Source organism: Gobio gobio, assembly GCF_949357685.1.
Source record: "Gobio gobio genome assembly, chromosome: 10".
In the NCBI taxonomy this organism is placed as follows: Eukaryota; Metazoa; Chordata; class Actinopteri; order Cypriniformes; family Gobionidae; genus Gobio; species Gobio gobio.
In genome coordinates, this window is record NC_137116.1 from 54,366,325 (window position 1) to 54,388,837 (window position 22,513).

At 43.2% G+C, this 22,513-nt stretch overlaps 2 protein-coding genes across 2 annotated transcripts; one reads left to right on the plus strand and one right to left on the minus strand.

Annotated features, from left to right (window-relative positions):
* Window positions 1–3,984: 3,984 nt before the first annotated feature.
* LOC307132440 (uncharacterized protein) lies at window positions 3,985–6,505 on the minus strand. The gene is made up of 6 exons (XM_079826759.1): window positions 6,423–6,505; window positions 6,290–6,327; window positions 6,072–6,114; window positions 5,373–5,675; window positions 4,994–5,116; window positions 3,985–4,282 (listed from the first exon to the last, which is right to left on the minus strand). Exons 1-6 carry the CDS (start codon window positions 6,469–6,471, stop codon window positions 4,230–4,232), a joined length of 609 nt encoding a protein of 202 aa, XP_079682885.1. The 5' UTR covers window positions 6,472–6,505; the 3' UTR covers window positions 3,985–4,229.
* A 10,142-nt stretch (window positions 6,506–16,647) lies between these two features.
* On the plus strand, window positions 16,648–21,443 carry LOC307132188 (E3 SUMO-protein ligase ZBED1-like; the record flags this gene model as incomplete). The annotated part of the gene is made up of 8 exons (XM_079826355.1): window positions 16,648–16,745; window positions 16,837–17,384; window positions 17,595–17,739; window positions 17,954–18,185; window positions 18,302–18,442; window positions 18,535–18,636; window positions 18,727–19,012; window positions 21,337–21,443. 8 exons carry the CDS (start codon window positions 16,648–16,650, stop codon window positions 21,441–21,443), a joined length of 1,659 nt encoding a protein of 552 aa, XP_079682481.1.
* Between the last annotated feature and the right edge of the window lie 1,070 nt (window positions 21,444–22,513).

A 22,513-nucleotide genomic window follows, 5' to 3' on the forward strand; every position in this document is an offset into this window, starting at 1 on the left:
TTATTTTCGGTGCACCATGTGGCCAGGTGCTGGATCTCCTCCCTATAGGCAGTCTCATCGTTGTTGCTGATGAGACCAATCACCAGTTCTCAGGGAACAGAGGTTACATCCGTAACTTGAGACGTTCCCTTTCGAAAGTGAGCTCGCATTGCGTCCTAGAACGCATATGGGGAACAATATAGTCAACTTTATACCCACGCCGCCATGCTGAGGGGAGTGCATGCCCACTGGCAGTGACAATTGTCAGGACGAGCAAATTCAACTTAAATAACTGAACCACTCCCCCTCTGGTCACACTAGGCTGTCAGTGACAGCATTCCCTACGGTCATAGTCCAAGCTATAAGCCTCAGTAGGAACCTTCATACACTACATGAAGTCCTACCCAGGCCGCTCAAAAAGGCCTGGAACCAACCAATTCGACAGAAAGGGTTCCTCTAAGGGAATGTTAAGGGACCCGAGGGAGCCCGAGCCAGTCACTATTCGGGAAACTTCACCGAATGCCACCAGGGAGGTCCGACCTGGTGTCACTTATGTGGAACAACTCGGTTTTGCCAACCCTGTCTGTTTGAAAACAGAGCCTCTGGTCATTTGGTGTGCCTCCCTGCGAGGCATCCAGACAGAGGGACTGCGAACGGGCAGTGTCCCCCTCAGACCGGATCTCAGAGACGGTAATCCTGGAGAGCAGTACTCAGCGTATGCGCTTTCTAACCCTTGCTAGCGAGGGGAGTTTATCTGCTCGATCCTAGGATCTACCAAGCCCTTATCTTGCAGAAGTGCTCAGGAGGCTAGAATGGCCTATGGACTGATCTAATTGGGAGGCCTTGCGAGGGGCCTGCGACCGTCTGATCAGACTCAGGTGGCTGCAAGCTCATAGACAACCCTCAATGGAGGGAGCTCCAAGCCTGTCTGGTAGGAAAACCAAGCTGTAGGCTGAATACGAGTAGGTCCCCTTCTGTAGGAACCGAGTAGCAGAAGGCGACACTTCGTCGCGCTAAGGCCAGCTCACTGATAGTAGGTACCCACGCATGCCAGTTGTTAGTGCCCCACTCAGGAACACGTTTCCCCAGGGAGGCCTGGAGGGGTCTACAACCTGATAGCAGTAAAAAAGCTAACAGTCAAGGTAGCTAGAAACCGGGAGCTCGTTCCCTCAGGGAGGCCTGGTGAGGCCTACTACCTGATAGCAATCCATGCTAGCTGCCCGAGGATTCTAAGTCAGGAGCTCGCCTTCAGGGAGGCCTGGAGGGGCTTACTACCTGATAGCAGTCGAAGCTAAATGTCGAGGTAGCTGGAAACAGGGAGCGCGTTCCCTCAGGGAGGCCTGGTGAGGCCTACTACCTGATAGTAAGCCTTCAGGGAGGCCTGGTGAGGCCTACTACCTGCTAGCAATTCATGCTAACTGTCAAAGTGACTGAAGCCCAGGAACACACCCTCAGGGAGGCCTGGTGAGACCTACTACCTGATAGCCACATGTGCCTGTTGCCGGAGCATCCTGGTCCAGGAGCTCACCTTCAGAGAGGGCTGGAGGGGCCTACTACCTGCTAACAATCCATGCTAACTGTCAAGGTGACTGGCAACCGGAAGCCTGCCTTCAGGGAGGCCTGGTGGGGCCTCCTACGTGATAGCAGGCCTTCATGGGCGGCTTCCTGATGGCAGGTTGAGAAACTGGCCTGTTACGACCCCGGACTGACAATAGCTTCTCTGCTGGCTGACGAAGATGGACATCCAGTTACTACCTGGGGACTCGTCCCCAGGGAGGCCAGCGTAGGGCCTACTAGTTGATGAGGTTTTCTGCTACTGAAGCCGACATCGTTGGGGAGCATGCCATAACAAAGCACACATGGGGCAGCCCGCAGGAGGCCTCTCAAGGCTGACTACCTGGTTGCAGCTGCTATGCGTGTCCCCCCCAAACGTTGGGACTCTCTTGCAAGGAGGCCTGCTGAGGCCTACCACCTGTCCTGGAGTCTACTGCCAAGACTGCCCAAGCTGGCTGCTCACAGCCAGCTGGCCTTGATAAGCCCCCCCTGGGGCCGGTCGGTCCCAGAGGCCTACTGTGTGACGGCGTAGTCTCGCCGGCAGTGCTTACGAGCCTGAAACTTAACTCGGCAAAACCGCCCTGAACCCTCTAAGAGAGGGGAGTACAGCTTATGCCACCTGCCTTCATGGAGGCCCTGCGTCCAGCGGCCTACCATTCACATGCGAGGGCGTCAGCCATAGCAATGCTCTATCTACAAGGGAGCATACTACCAAACCATCGTAAAGCAAAAGTTGCGAAGTGCTGCTCAACCCGAGCCATAGGGGGTGGAGCAGAATGATACAAAGCTAGGAGTGGGGTACTCGAATATACCCTGCCTTATCAGGGGAGTACTGCCCCCTGATATATATATATATAGGCCAGGACCTGCTAAAAGCTGGCGGCCAAGAAGCTAGCTCTGGGAAGCGGGTCCAGAAACCCCAGTCTCTTCGTGTATAAGCGAAAGACGGCCTAACCTGCCCCGCGACCACTGGCTAAGTCGCTATCAATTCTGCCTCAGCACCAACCTGCATTACTCATAAAACCCCAGAACGCGGAGAAGGGGACGGGTCTTGGCCGAACGACTCTCAAATGGAGAGGAGGCTGCCATTAGGGATGCTGGACATAGATCTAACTGAAGTTCAAGCATTGGTCTGAACATACACTCTCCGATGTTTTTACACTGAGAGGAGACAAACAGCTTTACCCTGAGGTGGCTACCAGCCCAAAAGGCCTAAAGAAAAAACCTGCAGGAAACTAAGCGGCGGCATAGCTGCGCACAGTGAACAGAGCGGCAGCAAGGTCTCTACTAGCGATGCTAGCAAGGAGCGGCAACCACTCACACATGGATCCCATGCAACTGGTGCTTCTATAAATCATTCTAACCACCAAACAGGGGAACTTCAGGGCCCTATTTATTTAAAACATCCTCCTAAACGATCCAATGATCCAACGATCCCCACAACCCTATACAGGGAACATAAGTCATCATATAAATATTGAATAATATATTTTACTCAAAGGCTTACCAGCCCGCTTGTGGCATGCAAATGACAATCACCCAAAAGCTTTATTCATATCATATATGCTTAGGTGTGCCACTACCACAGGCCTGAAAGAGGGCGCTCTCACAGACCAAGCCAGACGGGCCCTGAAGAAGCTCCTGGGGAGGTGACGAAGAAGAGAAGTGAGGGTCAGTGTTATTCTTAGTTTACCCTCAGGGAGGAGACCCATCACCGACGCTGACTGTTTTTGTGATGCACAGCTCTTTCAACTCCTCAGCAGATTTGCCTGGTATGCTTGCAACACCACCATGGTGTGCGAAGTAGCACCAGGCTGACCTGCTATCGTGTATGCCCTACCATTTAAGCGAAACATCGTTTGAAAGGCTTAGATGGCAGGGTTGGAGCTCTCAGTGTCCTCGTCTAGCCAGATAGGAGATTGCAAACATCCCATCAATCGGTGGCGACGACACATACACATATTCTCCTATCCTCCCGACATCAGCGCTCAGCCTCAGCGTGAGCGGGACCGCATCACCAGTCTCAGATGCCAGACGAGAGCGGAGCGATCTCAGATTGAAAACCGCTCACACTTACACACAAACAACTTCAAATGAACTGATTGTGCATGCTCTTGATACCAGACAAAAAACACACGGCTCGTGTGCATAAAATAATGAATTTGGATTACCTTAACGCAAAGCATTCAGACAGAAGAGTCCCTGAAGACAAAAAGCGGTGTCATGTTTGCAAGGCACCCTTATATACTTCCTGGTCGCACATTGATGACAACATAGGCTGTCGCTGGTCAGTAGGATTGCCGTGATTCGATAGTAGTTTAGACACCAGTAACGCTGGAGGCGTTCCCCATATGCGTTCTATGACGCAGCGCGAGTTCCCTTTCGAAAGGTAACACTCATTTATTAAATGCATTAACTAACATAAATTAAAAATATAATATAAATATATTTGCACAGTATTTATTAACCTTTGTTAATGTTAGTAATAATGTTCATTTAGTTAATTTACAGATACAATTTTGGATTTTAATAATGCATTAGTAAAAGTTGAGATTAACAATACCTAAGATTAATAAATGCTGTAGAAATGTAATTCATTATTGGTTCATGTTAACTAATTAAAGTTAACAAATGAAACCTTATTGTAGCATGTGACCAAAGTTTGTTCTTCTCTCTTCAGAAAGTCTTCTGGTTATTTATGCATCCGTGTAGTCATTGCCCGTATCAGTTGTGGTGGTGATGATGGAGTCTGTGTTAACAAAAGTGTACAAAGAGTTCACTGGATTAGTCTGTCTGTGTGTCTGTCTGTGTGTGTGTGTCTCTGTGTGTGTGTGTGTGTGTGTGTGTGTGTGTGTGTGTGTGTGTGTGTGTGTGTGTGTGTGTGTGTGTGTGTGTGTGTGTGTGTGTGTGTGTGTGTGTGTGTGTGTGTGTGTGTGTGTGTGTGTGTGTGTGTGTGTGTGTGTGTGTGTGTGTGTGGGTCCTGGAAAACCACTGAAGCTCAAGACTGATCAAATCTAATCCTGAACACAAATCCATCACAAACAGTCAGGACAGTAAACCTCGTCAAATTATCATATAAATGCCAGATTTATAAGCATTGCATATCAGAATGAGTCTCGCACCAACAACTGGTGTGAGATTTAAATTTAGGAACACAGAAAACTATACTGAGCTCTGACTGTAGACATATTGCGTGATTAAGACACATTATTGTCGCCAGCAAAAAGATTGAGGAAGAGAAACTCTGTTCATTCACTTTGTCTTTAGCTCAGAAAACTAAAGCCTGTATTTGAGCTTCTTGTAAGGCATCTTTGGCAGCCAAAATCGAGGATGATTGAGCCAGTAATGAAATTAAATCTATAATAAAGCATTTTGAGATGCTCTGAGTCTGAGCACATAGTGTTTGCACTTTCATTATTTTCATAATGATCTGACTGTGAGTAACTGGGGAAACACACACCTTTAGCTTTGCTCCTAATGGTGGTCATGATCACTGCCACAGTCATGATGACGAGACCAACAGCAATGGAGGAGGAAAAGCAGATGTAGAATAAAGAAACTCCCTCCTCATGATGATCCAAGACTGCATGGAAATGCAATGACAGGCAAAAAGAGGTTTAGGCTTTTATGGATTTGATAGACACATGTATACAAAAGATCAGCTGTATTATTACTGTGCATTTTTAAATATCTAATTATACATCCCAAACATCAGCAGATGAGGAAGAAAGAAAGGTAGAGAGAGGAAGACAGATAAAAAACATTTAAAATAGGAAAATGCAAACATATGGCAATATTGTATCATCTAAACTTCTATGGCAGAGATGTATTTGTTTTACCTGACCGCTTGTAATTGTAGGTCTCGCTGCTCAGGTTCTTGACTTCTCCATCAGAATCAATCTCATGCACACAGGTGAAGGAAGCAGGTGGACTCACAGTGACCATAAACACACATATAACACCAGTGCATTCTTCTATTTCCTTGGTGTAGTTCAGTTCACTCTCCACAGACAGCTCAAAAGACTGCATCCACCAACTGTATCTCATTTCAGCCCTTTGGTCAAACTTACACAGCACTATCACACTATCATGCTCTCTGTCCTCCATCTTTCCGTACACTGTGATGTTGAGCACTGGAACATCTGAAACACAACACATCAACATGCTGGAGAAATGTGAACATGTTACAAATATCGGCAGCCAACAATATTGTGCATCTTCAACTTTTAATGTGCTACCACTGGATATTTAAATAATAGCTGCAAACATCTTGATACATTAATTGTTAACTTAAACACCAGTCTAGCAAAAATAATTGACATAATAATGTACAAAACATACTTTAATAATCAACTGTGTGTCGAAAGGAAGCTAGAGGAAAGTTTTGAGGAAAGCAATTAATGTTGCTTTTAAATTAATTCCAGCATATTAGTTTAATAAAAGACACAAACAAGGAGCCAGAATAAATAATATAAAATTATAAAATATTCAAAACAGAATATAAAATTATATAGGAAATAGAGAAAGTTAGATCATACTTTCCACAGAGTCCAACTCTCTAAAAAAGTCTCCACCACTGCCCTGTCCAACAAAGCCACATAAGAAGCTAATGAATAAAATGTACAATTATTTTATATTTTTCATTAAGTCTAAGCCAGTGCCAAGAGAAGACAAATAATATTTCTGTTCTGTTTATGTATATAGACTCCATACAGTATAAACATCACAACAACAAACATTAAACTGATTGAAAAACCTCTGAAATCCACTCAATCTCTGCCTCCTGACATTTCTCTGGATAAAACAAATAACAATAGTATATTTTTAATATACGATTTATTACCTGCACACATTTTGAAGTAAAACACAGGAGAAAGCAATGTACTTACGTAAAGCTAAAATTACAACCAGCAAAAGGACCTGAAGAAGGAGCTTCATTGTGCCTCAAACGATTGTGCTTCTAACACAGTCTGCACCAACTCAGTTTCACTCTTCAGTTCTTCTCCTTCACGTTTCCTGTGCTTAAGAAGTTTAGTCCTTGGCATTTGCACATGAGGCACATGTTCTATTCATTTACTATACATTCAAATAAGGTCTCATTGATTCAAACTCACATCAATGAATTATAGTACATACAACCCCAAATCAGAAAAAGATGGGACAGTATGGAAAACGCAAAAAAAAAAAAAAAAGAAGTGATTTCTAAATTTGCTTTGACTTGTATTTCATTGCAGACAATATGAACACAAAATATTTCATTTTTTGTCTGGTCAACTTCATGTCATTTGTAAATATGCATCCTTTCCTGTCATTCAGACCTGCAACACATTTCAAAAAAAGTTGGGACAGTAAAGCATTTACCACTTTGTAATGTTGCCATTCCTTTTCACAACACTTAAAAGACGTTTAGGGACTGAAGACACCAAGTGATGAAGTGTTTCAGGTGTAATTTTGTCCTATTCTTCCTGCAAACAAGTCTTAAGGTGGGCAACAGAACGGGGTCTTTATTGTCGCATTTTGCGCTTCAAAATGCGCCACACATTCTCTATTGGAGACAGGTCGGGACTGCAGGCAGTCAAGTACCCGTACCCTCTTCCTCCGCAGCCAGGACTTTGTAATTTGTGCAGAATGTGGTTTTACATTGTCTTGTTGAAATATGCATGGACGTCCCTGGAAAAGATGTCTTCTTGAAGGCAGCATATTATGCTCCAAAATCTCTATGTACTTTTCAGCATTAATGGTACCTTCACAGAAGTGCAAGTTACCTTTGCCAAGGGCACTGACACAACCCCATACCATGACAGACCCTGGGTTTTGGACATGTTGCTGGTAACAGTCTGGATGATCCTTTTCTTCTTTTGTCCGGAGCACACGGCGTCCATTCCTCCCAAAAAATACCTGAAATACTGATTCATCTGACCACAGTACACGTTTCCACTGTGTGATGGTCCATCCCAGATGCCTCCGAGCCCAGAGAAGTCGACGGCGCTTCTGGACACTGTTAACATAGGGCTTCCTTTTGGCACGGTACAGTTTTAACTGGCATTTGTGGATGTAACTACGTATTGTGGTACTTGACAAAGGTTTGCCAAAGTAGTCCTGAGCCCATGTGGTGATATCGCTTATAGATGAATGACGATTCTTGATGTAGTGCCGCCTGAGGGATCGGAGATCACGGTTGTTCAGCTTAGGCTTGCACCCTTGTCCTTTACGCACTGAAATTCCTCCAGATTCCTTGAATCTTTTAATTATGTTATGCACTGTTGAATGTGAAATATCCAAATCTCTTCCTATCTTTCTTTGAGGAACATTGTTTTTAAACATTTCAATAATTTTCTCACGTATTTGTTGGCAAACTGGCGATCCTCGGCCCATCTTTGCTCCTAAAGGATTAGACCTTTCTTGGATGCTGCTTTTGTACCAAATCATAATTACAATCACCTGTTGACATCACCTGTTTCAAATCACATCATTATTTAACCATTTTACCTCATTACTAGCCCTAAATTGCTCCTGTCCCAACTTTTTTTGAAATGTGTTGCAGGTCTGAATGACAGGAAAGGATGCATATTTACAAATGACATGAAGTTGACCAGACAAAACATGAAATATTTTGTGTTCATATTGTCTGCAATGAAATACAAGTCAATGTAAATTTAGGAATCACTTCTTTTTTTTTATTTGCGTTTTCCATACTGTCCCAACCTTTTCTGATTTGGGGTTGTACAAGGGGTGCGACCGCAGCCCCCCCTCATGATTTATATATGAGACCACCGACGTGTCGTCTGAACGGCAGGAAGTGCTTCAGAGCCTGAAACACCGCCATCATTTTCAAGTGATTTATATGCCATGAAATGTGATGGTCCTGCCATAGACCTTGGGACGAGTGGCCACTCATGACCATTCCCCAGCCCGTGAGGGAAGCATCCGTCGTTAGCGTAACGCAACAACTCTGCGATCCCAACACCAGCCCTTGAGACAGAAACCGAGGATCTTTCCACATGACCAGAGCACGAAGGCATCGCCGTGTGACTTTGATCATGTAAAATGGATTCCCTCTCGAGGAAAACCCCTTGGTTCTGAGCCACCACTGTAAAGGTCTCATGTACAGCAGGCCAAAAGGTATCACGTTGGACGCTGCCGCCAATAGACCCAGCAGTTTCTGGAACTGCTTGACAGTGAAAAACCAGTCTAGCTTTGGTTCTTTAGTATCGATGCAATGCGTGCAGGTGATAGATGAGCCTGCATCACCACCGAGTCCCAGATCACGCCCAGATAAGTGGTCCTCTGAACTGGAGAAAGCACACTTTTCTTTGCGTTTAGTCTTAACCCCAACTTCTTCATATGAGCGAGAACAACATCTCGATGTTGAACCGCCATCTGCTCTGACTGAGCTAATATCAACCAACCGTCGATGTAGTTGAGAATGCAGATGCCCAGACTGATCTCATGAAATTGCGTATGTATGACAGGCCAATTCGCTATGCCATTTTGGCGTGCTATCAAGACGCATAATCACTTTTTACCGTGTTTATCAACGCCGTTTCATTCTATCTCCCTACACTGCCCCTACCCCTAAACCTACCCATCACACAAACACACACACACACACACACTGCCCCTGCCCCTAAACCTACCCATCACAAGAAACATTCAGCATTTTTACATTTTCAAAAAAACATAATTTAGTATGTTCATAAATCCATTTACATTCACGCAGAATCACACGGCATAGACATACACGCAGAATCACACGGCGTAGACATACACGCGGAGATGATGGTTCGTTTCGGCGTACACATACACGCGGAATCACACGGCGTAGACGTACATGCGGATAGCTCAAAATGCGTACAGATAACACGCCATTTGGCTTTAGAAAGTGGCATGTATGTTTACGCAAAGTCATGATGTCATGTTGGGATGCCCTGAAGACGCAGCTGCGCCAGAGCAGCATCCACACACTTCGTGAATGTGTGAGGTGACAATGCTAGACCAAATGGAAGTACACGATATTGATAAGCTTCTCCCCCGAAAGCAAACCTCAGGAACCTCCTGTGATGTGGAAAGATGGATACGTGGAAATATTTATCTCTGAGATCTATGGTCACAAACCAGTCCTCGGACTTGATCTGTGACACAATCTGTCTGAGTGTAAGCATCTTGAACTTGAGCTTCCCTACAGAGCGATTCAAAAGGCGCAGATCTAATATTGGGCGCAATCCTCCATCCTTCTTTGGCACAATGAAGTATCGGCTGTAAAACCCTGACTCCCTGCTGGGAGGAGGAACCCTCTCTATAGCCTCCTTTCGCAGCAAAGTCTCTACTTCCTGTGACATGACCAGAGCCTGCTTGGTGCCTAGCACTGTGGGTAGGACCCCTTTGAACGAGGGTGGGCGTTTGCTGAACTGAATCGCATACCCCTTTTCGTTTGCAGGACCCAACGAGATATATTTGGTAGACGTTGCCACTCTACTAGAAAATCTACTAAGGGTACCAGCCTCTCGAGGCTGTCCTCTGGTATATTCTGAACAGCCAGAGCAGTGCCCTGAAGCGGCACACCGGCAGGGAACAACTGCCCTAACTGTTCTGAGCCCCTCTGTGGAGGGGGCGGGCCACCCTCGGGTGACTCGCGGGGACCATCTGCGCCCTGGCATTGTGGCAGGGTTAGTAGGCTGGTCCCCTGAGGGCACCGTAACACCCACACAATGGGCCGTCTCCTTGGTGGCCCAGAGAGCTAAATCAGCTGACTGAAGCAGTTCAGAGATGACGTCAGTCCCCACCTCATCAGCAGTGCCCAGATCCCTCAGCAGGTCGGATTGGTATGCCTGCACTAATGCCATAGTGTGCAGACACGCCGCAGCCTGACCTGCCGCCGAGTATGCTTTACCCACCAACGCTGAAGTTGTTTTTAGTGGTTTGGTGGGTAATGTCAGAGCGTTTAGGGAAGATGCCGCTGAAGGAGAGCGATGGCTCGCAAGCTTCTCTTCTATCCTCGGCATCTCCCCATAACCATGTGCCTTTAGCCCTACAATGTTACTGTATGTAGATGTTTGCGGGCTAAAGACACGATATGAAGCCGGTTTTCTCCAGGACCTCGACACCTCCAAAAATGGCATGCTCCGACGTAGAGGCTGCACTGCACGAGAGAGCAGAAAGCACTCATCTAATTTACTTTTCTGATGCGCTTCCTGCCTTTCCACTGGCCAGTCAATCTGTAACCTGGCCACCACTCTCATGAGCACCTCTAAGCTCCTCACTTGCTGGTGTACTTTGACTTGGCGAGTCATCAGTGGCTATACTAACAACATCCAGCTCCTCAGAGCTGGATAGTTGCAGCACTGCTGCCCCACCCTGGTAGGAAGAAACCGCAGGGCGGGCTTCCAAACCCCGAGGTGAGGCACTGAATCTCACAGGTGAAGGCTGAGATAAGGCTGGGCCCGTCTCAAATCCCGCTGTGAGATCCATTTGCGAACCCCACGACTGACGCCGCTGCTCTGCCCCAGCAGAAATGGGACCTGAGCCGCGAGGAATGCAATTCAAAAAACTATTCAAGACGCAGGAACGTCCTTTTATTAGACATCGCGTCCACAGAGGTTAGTGACATTAACTCACACAGCTCGCTGTTTTACTGTGGTGTAGCCGGGTGGCTCTTTTGGATCGTCAGCCTATTAAAACATGAAGAAAATCCTTTAAACCTAGCACTACGTTTTACTCTTATCAATCTTTTTGCAGCTTTTCTCTCTCTTAATGTAGACACGAGAGAGAAATAGAAAGATGTTAATCCATTTATTGCTTAAAGCGCATATTTTATAGTATCGCAATCAGCATGCGTACAGTTTTCTATTGACTAGAAACAACTAGAAACGTTTAGTTTGATTATTTTATGATAATGTCTGTCGTCAATAACAACGCTGTGTAACAAACGAGACTGGCGACATCTTGTGTCCACTGTATTGAAAATTACTACTTGTCTTGTTGCCAGGACAATAGTTTTTTCACTTTACATTATAAGGGATTATTTATTTATTTATTTATTTATTTATTTATTTATTTATTTATTTGATATGGACATAACAACAGCATTGGGCAAACCAGATACATTGTTTCTAGTGTTATAGCTAAACTGCTAATTTACAACACTTGTCCATTATAACGTAAGGCTGGATGTCTCCCTTACATCTTAGGACTTTTATTACAAACAAAACAGATGATAGAAAGGTCATATTTTGTCTATTAAAAAAAATAGGATTTTTGAATATGATAATTTTTTTTTGTATGACATAAAATGACTTGACACTCGACAGAGACTCCAGACTTGACTCGGACTCCAGTTTAAAGAATTCAGACTTGACTCGGACAGACATTTACGCCAAGTCCCTGTTTGCGAACAGGCACATAAATAAATACATAAATAAATTTTCAGCCAGAATGCAATTCATTTGCTCAAAACAACACCGATTTGACCAATTGCATTAAAGCTACACTTCAACCTGGGGTCTGTTCTTCGTACCTCGCTAACTCAGTCAGCTGGATTTGATTGTTGATGATTTGGCATGATCTTGGATTGTTTGGTTCTTCGACGCTCATCTTGGACTTGCTGTCATAGCAACAGGTCTGTAAACTCAAACCGGCTCGAGAGCGTCTTATTTAATCTAAACAGGATTAGATTGCACATTTTTAAGCGGCACTGTTCCCAACCACTGCTACTTTATTACAAGAGTTCCTTACCCTTAAGAAAATTAACTTAATGCTGTCACGTAACAAATCTGCTTCAAATTGAATTAAAAATTAAATGAATTGCTAATTAGAACATTGAAATAAAAATGTAAAGGGTGTACAAATATTATAAAATCGTGAATATAAATAATTGGGAATCATGCTTAAAAAAACAGTGCACATTTAATTAATCTATTATAACTTTTAAGTTGGTTTGGTCGTTTGGCTGTTTCCTTATAAAGGTCAAGAATTTTTTTTTTTTTTTTTAATTTGTCAAGATTTTTGCCAGGTGACTTTTTTAATTATATGATGTCATTACGTTGGTGTCTTGCCGCCAGCCAATCGCTGCATTGCTGATCGTGGTTTCGAGTATAGATGCATCTGTCCTCTTCAAGGAACACATGAACGCCCAATAATCTCAGACAATTTAATCCAGATATTTTAATCCAACCCGCAAATTCGTTTGAAGAACAAAATTAGCCAGAGATCAGTTATCATGATTATAAGATCTGGGATCTGTCAAATAATCTCAGATGTATTAAGTGAGGTACAAAGAACTGACCCCAGGACAGTTATTGTAATGTAGGCTGTGCACAAATTAATGTTAATGTTAATTAAAGACCACGGCGAGTAAACATCTCCTATAAACTGCATGTGTAAATTAAACTAGATTAGAACTTAACCATGAACACAAAGCCACACCACACAAATGGCTTTTAATTGGTTTATTTCATTAGCAAGCATGTAACTATAATTGTTCGGTTCTTCTTTCCATTGATCAATTTCTTACTTTCACATTTAAAAGATTTCAGGTTAACTTATATCATACTTGTGGTTAGTCTGCACAAATACAGATCAACATGCTTGTTAGCTTTGCAGGCCCTTTAAATACAGTTTAAAAAAGACCAAGCATTCGATCTACATATAAGAAATATGTGTGTAATATAACATAAGCTACTGCCCTCTGCTGTATGTAGACAGAAATTAAAGCTACAGTAGTAAGTGAAGCATTTATTTTTATATTCAATCATTTAGCAAACATTTTTATCTAAACATACAAATGAGGAATTTTACAGCATAAACAATTCATCCTAATGAGAAAATAAAATGGCAATACACAGATAAAATAAAAAGCTGAAATACACAGTTCTACAATTGCATCTTGTAAAATGTTTCTAAAGTTATAACTAAAATAATCATATGGTGTAAATGTATATAATATGTATTCCAAATAAAATAAAAATACAAAAGGTTAATTTAATAATTTGTATATTTTTCACTTCTATTTTTATAGTAGAAGTTTGCGTCTCCTCTTCAGGCCTGCTCTTCTCTCTTCAGAAAGTCTTCTGTTTATTTATGCACTGTTCACTGGGTTAGTGTGTGTGTGTGTGTGTGTGTGTGTGTGTGTGTGTGTGTGTGTGTGTGTGTGTGTGTGTGTGTGTGTGTGTGTGTGTGTGTGTGTGTGTGTGTGTGTGTGTGTGTGTGTGTGTGTGTGTGTGTGTGTGTGTGTGTGTGTGTGTGTGTGTGTGTGTGTGTGTGTGTGTGTGTGTGTGTGTGTGTGTGTGTGTGTGTGTGTGTGTGTGTGTCCGACGGACCGACCGACCGCGACCGACCGACCAAATCCTGACCACAAACCCGTCAGAAACACAGTCAGGACAGTAAACCTCATCATATATTAATGCCAGAATTGTCTTAAAAGCATTGCATGTCAGAATGCATTTCACACCAACAACTGGTGTGACAGTTTCATTGCAGAAAACTATATTGAGCTCTGACTGTAGGCATAATGTGTGAAGCCATTACTATCATCAGCAAAAAGATTGAGGAAGAGAAACTCATTCACTTCATCTTCAGATCAGAAAAATTAAGTCTGCATGCTAGTCTTTGAGCTTCTTCTGAGGCATCTTTAGCAGCCAAAATAAAGGATGATTTAGCCAGTAATGATAACAAAGCATTTTAAGATACTCTCAGCATATTGTGTGTGCACTTTCATTATTTTCATTTATAGATTTTTGACATTATAGATCTAACTGTGAGTAACTGGTGAAACACACACGTTTATTTGCTCCTGATGGCAGTCACGATCACTGCCACAGTCATGATGACGAGACCAACAGCAATGGAGGAGGAAAAGCAGATGTAGAATAAAGAAACTCCTTCCTCATCTGTGTAGGTCTCACTGTGACGGTTCACCGCAGAATTGATCTTGTGCACACAGGTGAAGGAAGCAGGTGTGCTCACGTTCACATCAAACACACACTTTTCATCTGAATAACACAGTGGGTTCTTCAGTGTGTAGTTGTGATCACCCTCCACTGACAGCTGGAAAGAGCTCTCAATGAACCTCCTGCCAAATGAACACATCACTATCACATGCTCTCTGTCCTGCATCGGCCTGAACACTGTGATGCTGGGCACTGGGGCGTCTGAAATAAAACACACCAACATGAATTTTCAAGTAGAAACAACTTAAAGACTATTTTAAACGTGTTTAATGGCATTTAAAATTTATCCTGCATATTATCTACTTGCAAAAGTATCAAAATGCTTTATTTGCTGCAATGTTTTGGTCCCATGACCTTCATCAAGCACATACACACTAACTATTCAAAACACAATCACATCTAAAATCAACTCATGACCAATCACTGTGAAGATCCATCAATTATCAATCACTACCAGAGACTTCATACATCATTGTACCCTCATCCTCATCACCACATAAAAGGGTGATATTGGGAATTTAAAACAAAAAAATTGTCTTCCTTAAAGGGTAACTAAGCCCTAAAACAACTTTTTGTAGTTAATGATCTGCAAGATCTGCAAGAGGCTTTATTAGTGCTGTTCATTGATTCGAGTAAATGTTTTGACATTTGGGTGTTAAGTGTTTTAATTCTACAATATATGGTGGTTCTTCCAAAGGTTCACTACCCACGCCCCTGGCACGAGCTCACCACGCCCTCAGAAATGTCATCCCGCATTGATCACATGAGAACGGCTTCGCTCCAGAATGAGTGGTTGCTGTGGTAACAAACAACAATACCGTAACGTGCTGGCATATATAGTCTAACTTTATTTGAGGAAATCTGTTTACAAGAGGCTATTAGGTTTGAACTTATTGGCCCTGCACTGCCTATTGATTCAGTATCCATCCATCCATCCATCCATCCATCATCTTCCGCTTATCTGGAGCCGGGTCGCGGGGGCAACAGTCTAAGCAAAGATGCCTAGACTTCTCTCTCCCTAGACACTTCCTCCAGCTATTCCAAGGCGTCCCAGGCCAGCGGGAGACATAATCCCTCCAGTGTGTCCTAGGTAGGTCTTCCCTGGGGTCTCCTCCCGGTGGGACGTACCCGGAACACCTCCCTGGGAAGGCAGCCAAAATAGATGCCCGAGCCACCTCAGCTGGCTCTTCTCGATGTGGAGGAGCAACAGCTCTACTCTGAGCTCCTCCCGAGTGACCGAGCTTCTCATCTTATCTCTAAGGGAGCGCCCAGCCACCCTGCCACCCTGCCGAGAAAACTCATTTCGGGTGCCTGTATCCGGGATCTTGTCCTTTCGGTCATGACCCACAGCTCATGACCATAGGTGAGAGTAGGAAAGTAGATTGAATGGTAAATCAAGAGCTTTGCCTTACAGCTCAGATCCTTCACCACGACAGACCGGTACATCGACCACATTACTGCTGCACCAATCCGTCTGTCAATCTCCCGTTCCATCCTTCCCTCACTCGTGAATAGGGTTGGGCATCGAGAACCGGTTCCAACTTGGAACCGTTTAAAAAATAACGATGCCATTGGAATCGTTTGGAAAATTTGTTTTCGATTCCGATCATCGGTTCCAAACGCGCAAGTTTTGGTTTCCATGGTGGCCACCGTATTTCCGGAAGTGCTTGCCGCGCCGCTTGTTCTGTTGCAGCCATGGAGCACGGTAAGCGGCGATCAAAAGTGTGGCTTTATTTTACTTTAACAAAACCTGGGTCGGCACAGTGCAACACGTGTAACAAACCTATTTCTTGCACGGGAGGGTGCACTACCAATATGACCAAACACCTACGCCTGCATGGTGTACAAATTAAGGAGTGTAGCGTATTTGACGTGCTGCGCAGATCCACCGTCTCGTCCTCGGGCAACCCTGTGCTAACCAACGTTATCTCATCACAATCAGGTAAGTGATTGTAGTGTAATAACAAAGCCCTTGACCAAATTGCTAATTGTGGTGAACAACAACGTTACTGAAATATTTTTTTTTCTCCTGGTAGATGAATGTAGCGTTACGCAAATTGCCCACGCTAGTAGCAGTCCTAATATGACTGCTGCTAACGTTAACGCTATTGCTAAACCAGTGGAGAAACCTTGTGATACTCCATTCACCTTTGCAGCAAAGCAGGGGAAAATGCCAGCGGAGAAAGTGGAAGAGTGCCACAGAAAAGTTACCGCATATGTGGTGAAAAGACTGCATCCCTTCTCTGATGTAGAATCGCCGACGTTCAGGTAACCGTTAACGTTAATCAAAGACTGTTAAGGTAGAAATCTTGCTTCAATTAATGTTAGGTCCTATCGTTATGCGTTTTTATGTTCACAGGGATATGATCCGTTCTATCAACCCAAAGTACACCCCCCCTACCAGAGACTATTTAGCAAACCAGTTAATCCCAACTTGGTACAATATAGAAAAATCTAATGTAATCTCTGAGCTTGCTAATGTCCACTCTGTTGCCCTCACCTGTGACTCTTGGACTAGCATTGCTCAAGACCACTACCTAACTGTCACAGCACACTATTTAGTGGAGGGCAAAATGAAGCAAAAAGTGCTGCAAACCAAAGCTGTCTACACAGCCCAGACCGGACATGCCGTGGCAGAGGAGATCGGCGACATCCTGAAAGAATATGGCATTTTTGACAAAGTAGTGGCTGCTACTGTGGATAATGCAGCAAATATGGACATAGCCATAAAAAGACTAAAGTTTGTGAAACTGGGCTGCTTTGCTCACACGCTCAATCTTGCAGCACAGAGTCTCTACTCCCTGTCTGCAGTGACTCAGTGGACTGCAAAGATCCGTTCCATCATCGTGTGGATGAAAAGGTCCTCGATGGCAAAGGTTGTTCTGCGAGAGAAGCAAGATCTCCTCAGTAAGAATCACTGAATTTGTTTCATTTGACCACTGTGAATGCTATATAATTAATGCCTTTTTTAGTAACGTAAATTTTGCATGCATTTAATTTTTTCAAATAGTACAACAATAGCTGAAGTCTGAATGTAACTAAATCACATAAATGTTGTATGATGTATGCTATATAATATTTGTTTCTCTGTATTTGTGATTTTATTGTTTGTGTCAGAGCTGCCACAACACTCACTCATACTTGATGTGAGAACTCGATGGAACTCTCTCTATCTTATGATGGAGAGATTCCTAGAGCAATACCCTGCAACTCAAGCAGCCAGCTTGGATCAACGGCTGAGAAAGAATATGGAGAGGGACAGGTAGAGCTAGTCTAGATAGGACAGAGGAAAATCTGGGTATCCTACTCAATGTAGTTATACACCACAGCACCAATAATACACAAGATGAATTAAAAACTAAGCAGCTCAAGTTTCAGTCAAGTGAGAGTCTAATGTTAGATAATTAAAAATAAAAAGTGTAAGCAAGAATAACTATTCGTTTTACATTATAAAATGTATCCTAATTGTCACACAGACTTTCCCGGTTGAGTGATGAAGACTTCAGGAAGGCAGAGGACTTCATCAACTTGATGAGAGTTCTTTACACTTCCACGCTTTGCGTTTCCACTGAAAAGAACCCCACATGTGGGCAGATTCTGCCAATTCTCCAAAAACTTGAGATGCACTTTACTGTTGTTGAGGGAGACACAGTATTTGTATCCAATCTCAAGAAGCAAGTTTGGGCAAACTTGTCCAAGCGATATCAGGTATAAATTATAATAAAATTATAATTAAAGAACTTTAATTAAAGAACAATACATAAAATAATTATATTCCATTCTGTGACTTATTTGTATATTTAAATAACATTTTTATTTTACAGAGCGAGGAAATCAGGAACTTTCTTGAAGTGGCAACAGCATTAGACCCACGCTTCAAAAAGAATATGGATGGTGATGACGCTGTCGGTGTCTGGGACCGAATCAAGACAGACATGATGATGACAGACTCTGAGCACGATCAGGTTATATAATGTCATTGAAGCTCAAACATTTAATGTCTCCAATTCAGTCATTAAAATGTTTGGTCTATAAATGCCAATTCTGTTATTTGCAGTCAACAGAGGACGATTGTGGAGAAGGTAGTGATTTCAGAAGAACAATGGGGTCAGAGAAAAGGCATATTAAGAATGATGAAGTGGAGGAGGAAGATGAGAATGTAAGCACAGAAATTATATTTAGGATCTTAGCCTCTGCCTTTAGTAGATGTTTTACTTTTGGCTAATAAGTCTATTCTTTGTTTTTGCAGCAACAACCTCCAAGCAAACATCCAAGAAAGTCTCCATTGGAGGAGCTTTTTGCTGATGAGGATGCAGAAAAGATGTCATCACAGAGGAGGACCATGTCCACCCAGGACCATGCAGAGAAGGAGATGCAGATGTATAAGGAGACACCACCAACCTTTACGTCTGATGACCCTGCAGCCTGGTGGTGGAACCAGCGCATGACTTATCCTTTAATGTCAAACATGGCCTTTTCGTATTTGTGTGTTCAGGCCTCCTCTACACCTAGTGAACGGGTGTTCTCAACTGCCGGTGACACAATCTGTGCTGAACGTTCAAGGATACTGCCTGAGAAGGCAGACATGCTCATATTTCTGAACAAGAACTGTTTTTAATGCATTGAGTTAGTTTATTCATGTCCAGAGATTAAGATTTAAGTTCTGCATATATAAATCTGTTTTTTGGACTGGTGCTGAGGCATTCCTAATTTTCTCTCACATGTGCTGCAACTCCCAAAACTAAAAGTCATTACTGAATAAAAATAAAATTTTCCTCTGTGAAATTAACCTGTGACATGTTTTGACTCCACCCCTCAAAGAATCGGAATCGAGAATCGAAAAGAACCGGAATCGAAAGTAAGAATCGGAATCGGAATCAGAATCGTTCAAATCAAAACGATGCCCAACCCTACTCGTGAACAAGACCCCAAGATACTTGAACTCCTCCACTTGAGGCAGGAACTCTCCACCAACCCGAAGTGGGCAAGCCACCCTTTTCCGACTGAGAATCATGGCCTCGGATTTGGAGGTGCTGATTCTCATCCCAGCCTCTTCACACTCGGCGGGTGAAAGTAACGAAGGCCAGCTAGTAGCGAGTAAACCTCACTCCTCTGATCTCTTGGCGTGGGCAGGTTCAAACAGGAGGGGTTACACAGGCAGACCTGCTAAAAGACCTCAACAAAGGCCTCGGGCCATGGATTTGTCTCTCTGAGCCACCAAGGAGACAGTCAGAGTCATCAGCCATTCTATAGTAGCCCTGATAACCACGGAGAAGTATCTCTGGTTAGTATCTCTGGTTAAATCTGTCTGCTCCCGCCCTCGAGGCTATTTCTCTTGCATACTAGGCCTCTGGTCAAACCTCACCTTTGACTGTTAGAGCTCATTCAACTAATGGTATGGTGGTATCTAAGACCTTACTGTCAGGGGTGTCCCTTCAAAATGTGTGTGATATGGCAGGTCCTCTCCACTCACATTCAGTGGCGGTTCTACATTGAATTGCACCCTGGGCAAGACCTCCTTCGAGCACTGAGCTTTTTTATTTACTGAATGGAATACAATGAATACAAATTGAATTATATTAATTTACAATGTACACATTCATTATTAACCTTGCCTAATCTGGCTTTGTTATTTGTTAGTTTGTTAATTACATTATGAATCACATTAAATAGGCCTATTTTCAATTAAAAATGGCGAAATTAGACAAAGGTTATTCATTTGCCTGAATATTTTTGTCATTTGTTCAACATTTCTGACTTGAATAAGAAGATCAAATATGAAACGTGTGGAGACGCACTGCTAAAATTCGCGCCTCATCAGCGTCTGTGTGAGTGAACATAAAGCCCGCCTACTCTGATTTGATTGGTTTTCTCAAATATTTTGACATTGACAAGTGGTGACAGACCAATGAGGCTCAAATGAACACACACACCTCTGCTTCTGTGAGAGACCCAGCGGTGAAATGTTCCCCGCGCCCCCTCCCCCTTCTCACACACACAACCAAAGTGCACGGCACCTCCTCAGAAAGCAGGGGCGCTTGCAGCTGCAGACTGTGCAGAGGGCGTCAATTTACCAATTCCCCACTCAGTGAAATGATAGATAGAAAACCGCTTCGCGGCGCAGAGGATTTTTTTTAATGTCGTCCTGGGCTACTGCCCGGTTCGCCCGTGCCCAAAACCGCTACTGCTCACATTCTTAATATTTCACAATCTGCTATATAGCATTTTATATCATCTTAATGTTGAGGTTGGTTGAAAACCACTGCTAAACAAAGTTTACCATAGGCACGGTGCTCATTAAATAATAAATAGTGATGTTTCTGTAGTGAATAGTTGTGTAATCTTACTTTTTGGGCGGCAGAGTCCCCACTTTTCATCCGTGCCATAATCTTTTGTTGTGGCACACCACAGCCGACCATCACTCATGCCATCCACAGTGCAGTCAGCGTACCACCGGCCACCAAACTTAAAAGGGAAATGGCATGGTTTCCCATCTGAATTACCACCTATAGTAGTCACCTCTGCAGAACAAAAATAAATGAAATTAGAGGTTTATGTGATCTGGAAAACATAAATGACTAAAAAAGCAAAAGTATTTCACCTATTTTAACATTTAACATTTTGGCAGCCATACGATTTTAATGGCTGTCCAAATTGTCTATCTGTTAGGTCAGGTGGACGTTTGGTCGTACCTTGATATCCACGGGAACACAAATGTTCTTTGGTTCCATAAATCAGCCAGCGACTCCAAACACCTGATCCGTTAAACAACATCACATTTGGCTCGTCATAATCTCCATAATTCAGGTTCAGTGGATATCCCTTCAAACCAAACAAGGTCTCCTCTTTACATTCCCAGGTTTGTCCAGGGTCAGATACATTGCAGGGCTGAAGGATAACTTTGACATTGTCTTCAATCTTCTCGGCCCCCAAACAGAGACTAAAAGCAAGGCTGATGATTTTTGAAGAAGAAATCCATCGGAAACGCTGAGCTTTGAAAGATGCGTCGCATGGCGCCGTCAGCACTACAGTAGCACTCACGGCTGTCACACATTTGTTGTGATCCTCGTTGTAGATAAGGAAGGTACCATCTGAATCTATGGAAAATGATAACAGACACTGTAATAGGCAGCACATATCATACTGTGTAAAGTTTACTTATAAACAAAATAGGAGAACGTCAAGGTTACTAAATGTAACTAAGGTTTCCATAGTGGGAACAAGTGTGGAATGGTTTCTATTAATCAGAATATAAATTAATCAAGTATAATCAATGTGAATATAGCCATTTATGTGAACAGATTATTCAGCTATTATAATCATGTATCTGACTGTGTGCAGAGGCCTGTGTAGGAATAGAATGTGCTCAGAGTTTCCTGTTTTTACACTAGAGAAAATATATGGTGAGGCCCCTCATTTCCTATTCACTGCTTAAAAACAACAGACAGGCAAAAAATATTTGATAAATATTAATATGGAATGTATTAGCCACGTCTTGGTAGATTGGTAGAGTACAAATCCACATACAGTTGCTTTGCAAACCAACTCTGCTTTGTATCTCTGATGATAAAGTAAAATTTGGCAGAAGCCGCAAAACACAACATTCTGAGTCAATCGTAACGGTTGAAAATGGACAAACCCAGCAGTTGGGTTAAATGTTTGCCCATCAATGTTCAGAAATTATTATTATGATTTGAGCTTTCTCAGCCTCCCCGGGAAAGTCTATGCCAGGGTACTGGAGAGGAGAATTCGGCCGATATTCGAACCTAGGATTCAGGAGGAACAGAGTGGTTTTCGTCCTCTATACCCTTTCGTCAGCTCTATACCCTTTCCAGGGTGCTGGGGGGTTCATGGGAGTTTGCCCAACGAGTCCACATGTGTTTTGTGGATCTATATCTGGGTTTTGCAGTCTATTTGTTGTAAAAATTTGTTTATTTTTAATTATTAAAAAATGCCATTACTTTATTTGAAAAAGTTAAAGGGTTAGTTCACCCAAAAATGAAAATTCTGTCATTAATTCCTCACCCTCACGTCGT

What these genes read in the sequence shown, in the direction of transcription:
- LOC307132440 (XM_079826759.1), bottom strand. Translation starts at nt 6,471, where the DNA reads ATGAAGCTCCTTCTTCAGGTCCTTTTGCTGGTTGTAATTTTAGCTTTA. An exon ending in GGTTGTAATTTTAGCTTTAC is followed by an intron (nt 6,328 to 6,422) that starts GTAAGTACATTG and finishes TGTTTTATCCAG; the next exon opens with AGAAATGTCAGGAGGCAGAG. An exon ending in CATTAGGAGCAAAGCTAAAG is followed by an intron (nt 4,283 to 4,993) that starts GTGTGTGTTTCC and finishes TTGTTAACACAG; the next exon opens with ACTCCATCATCACCACCACA.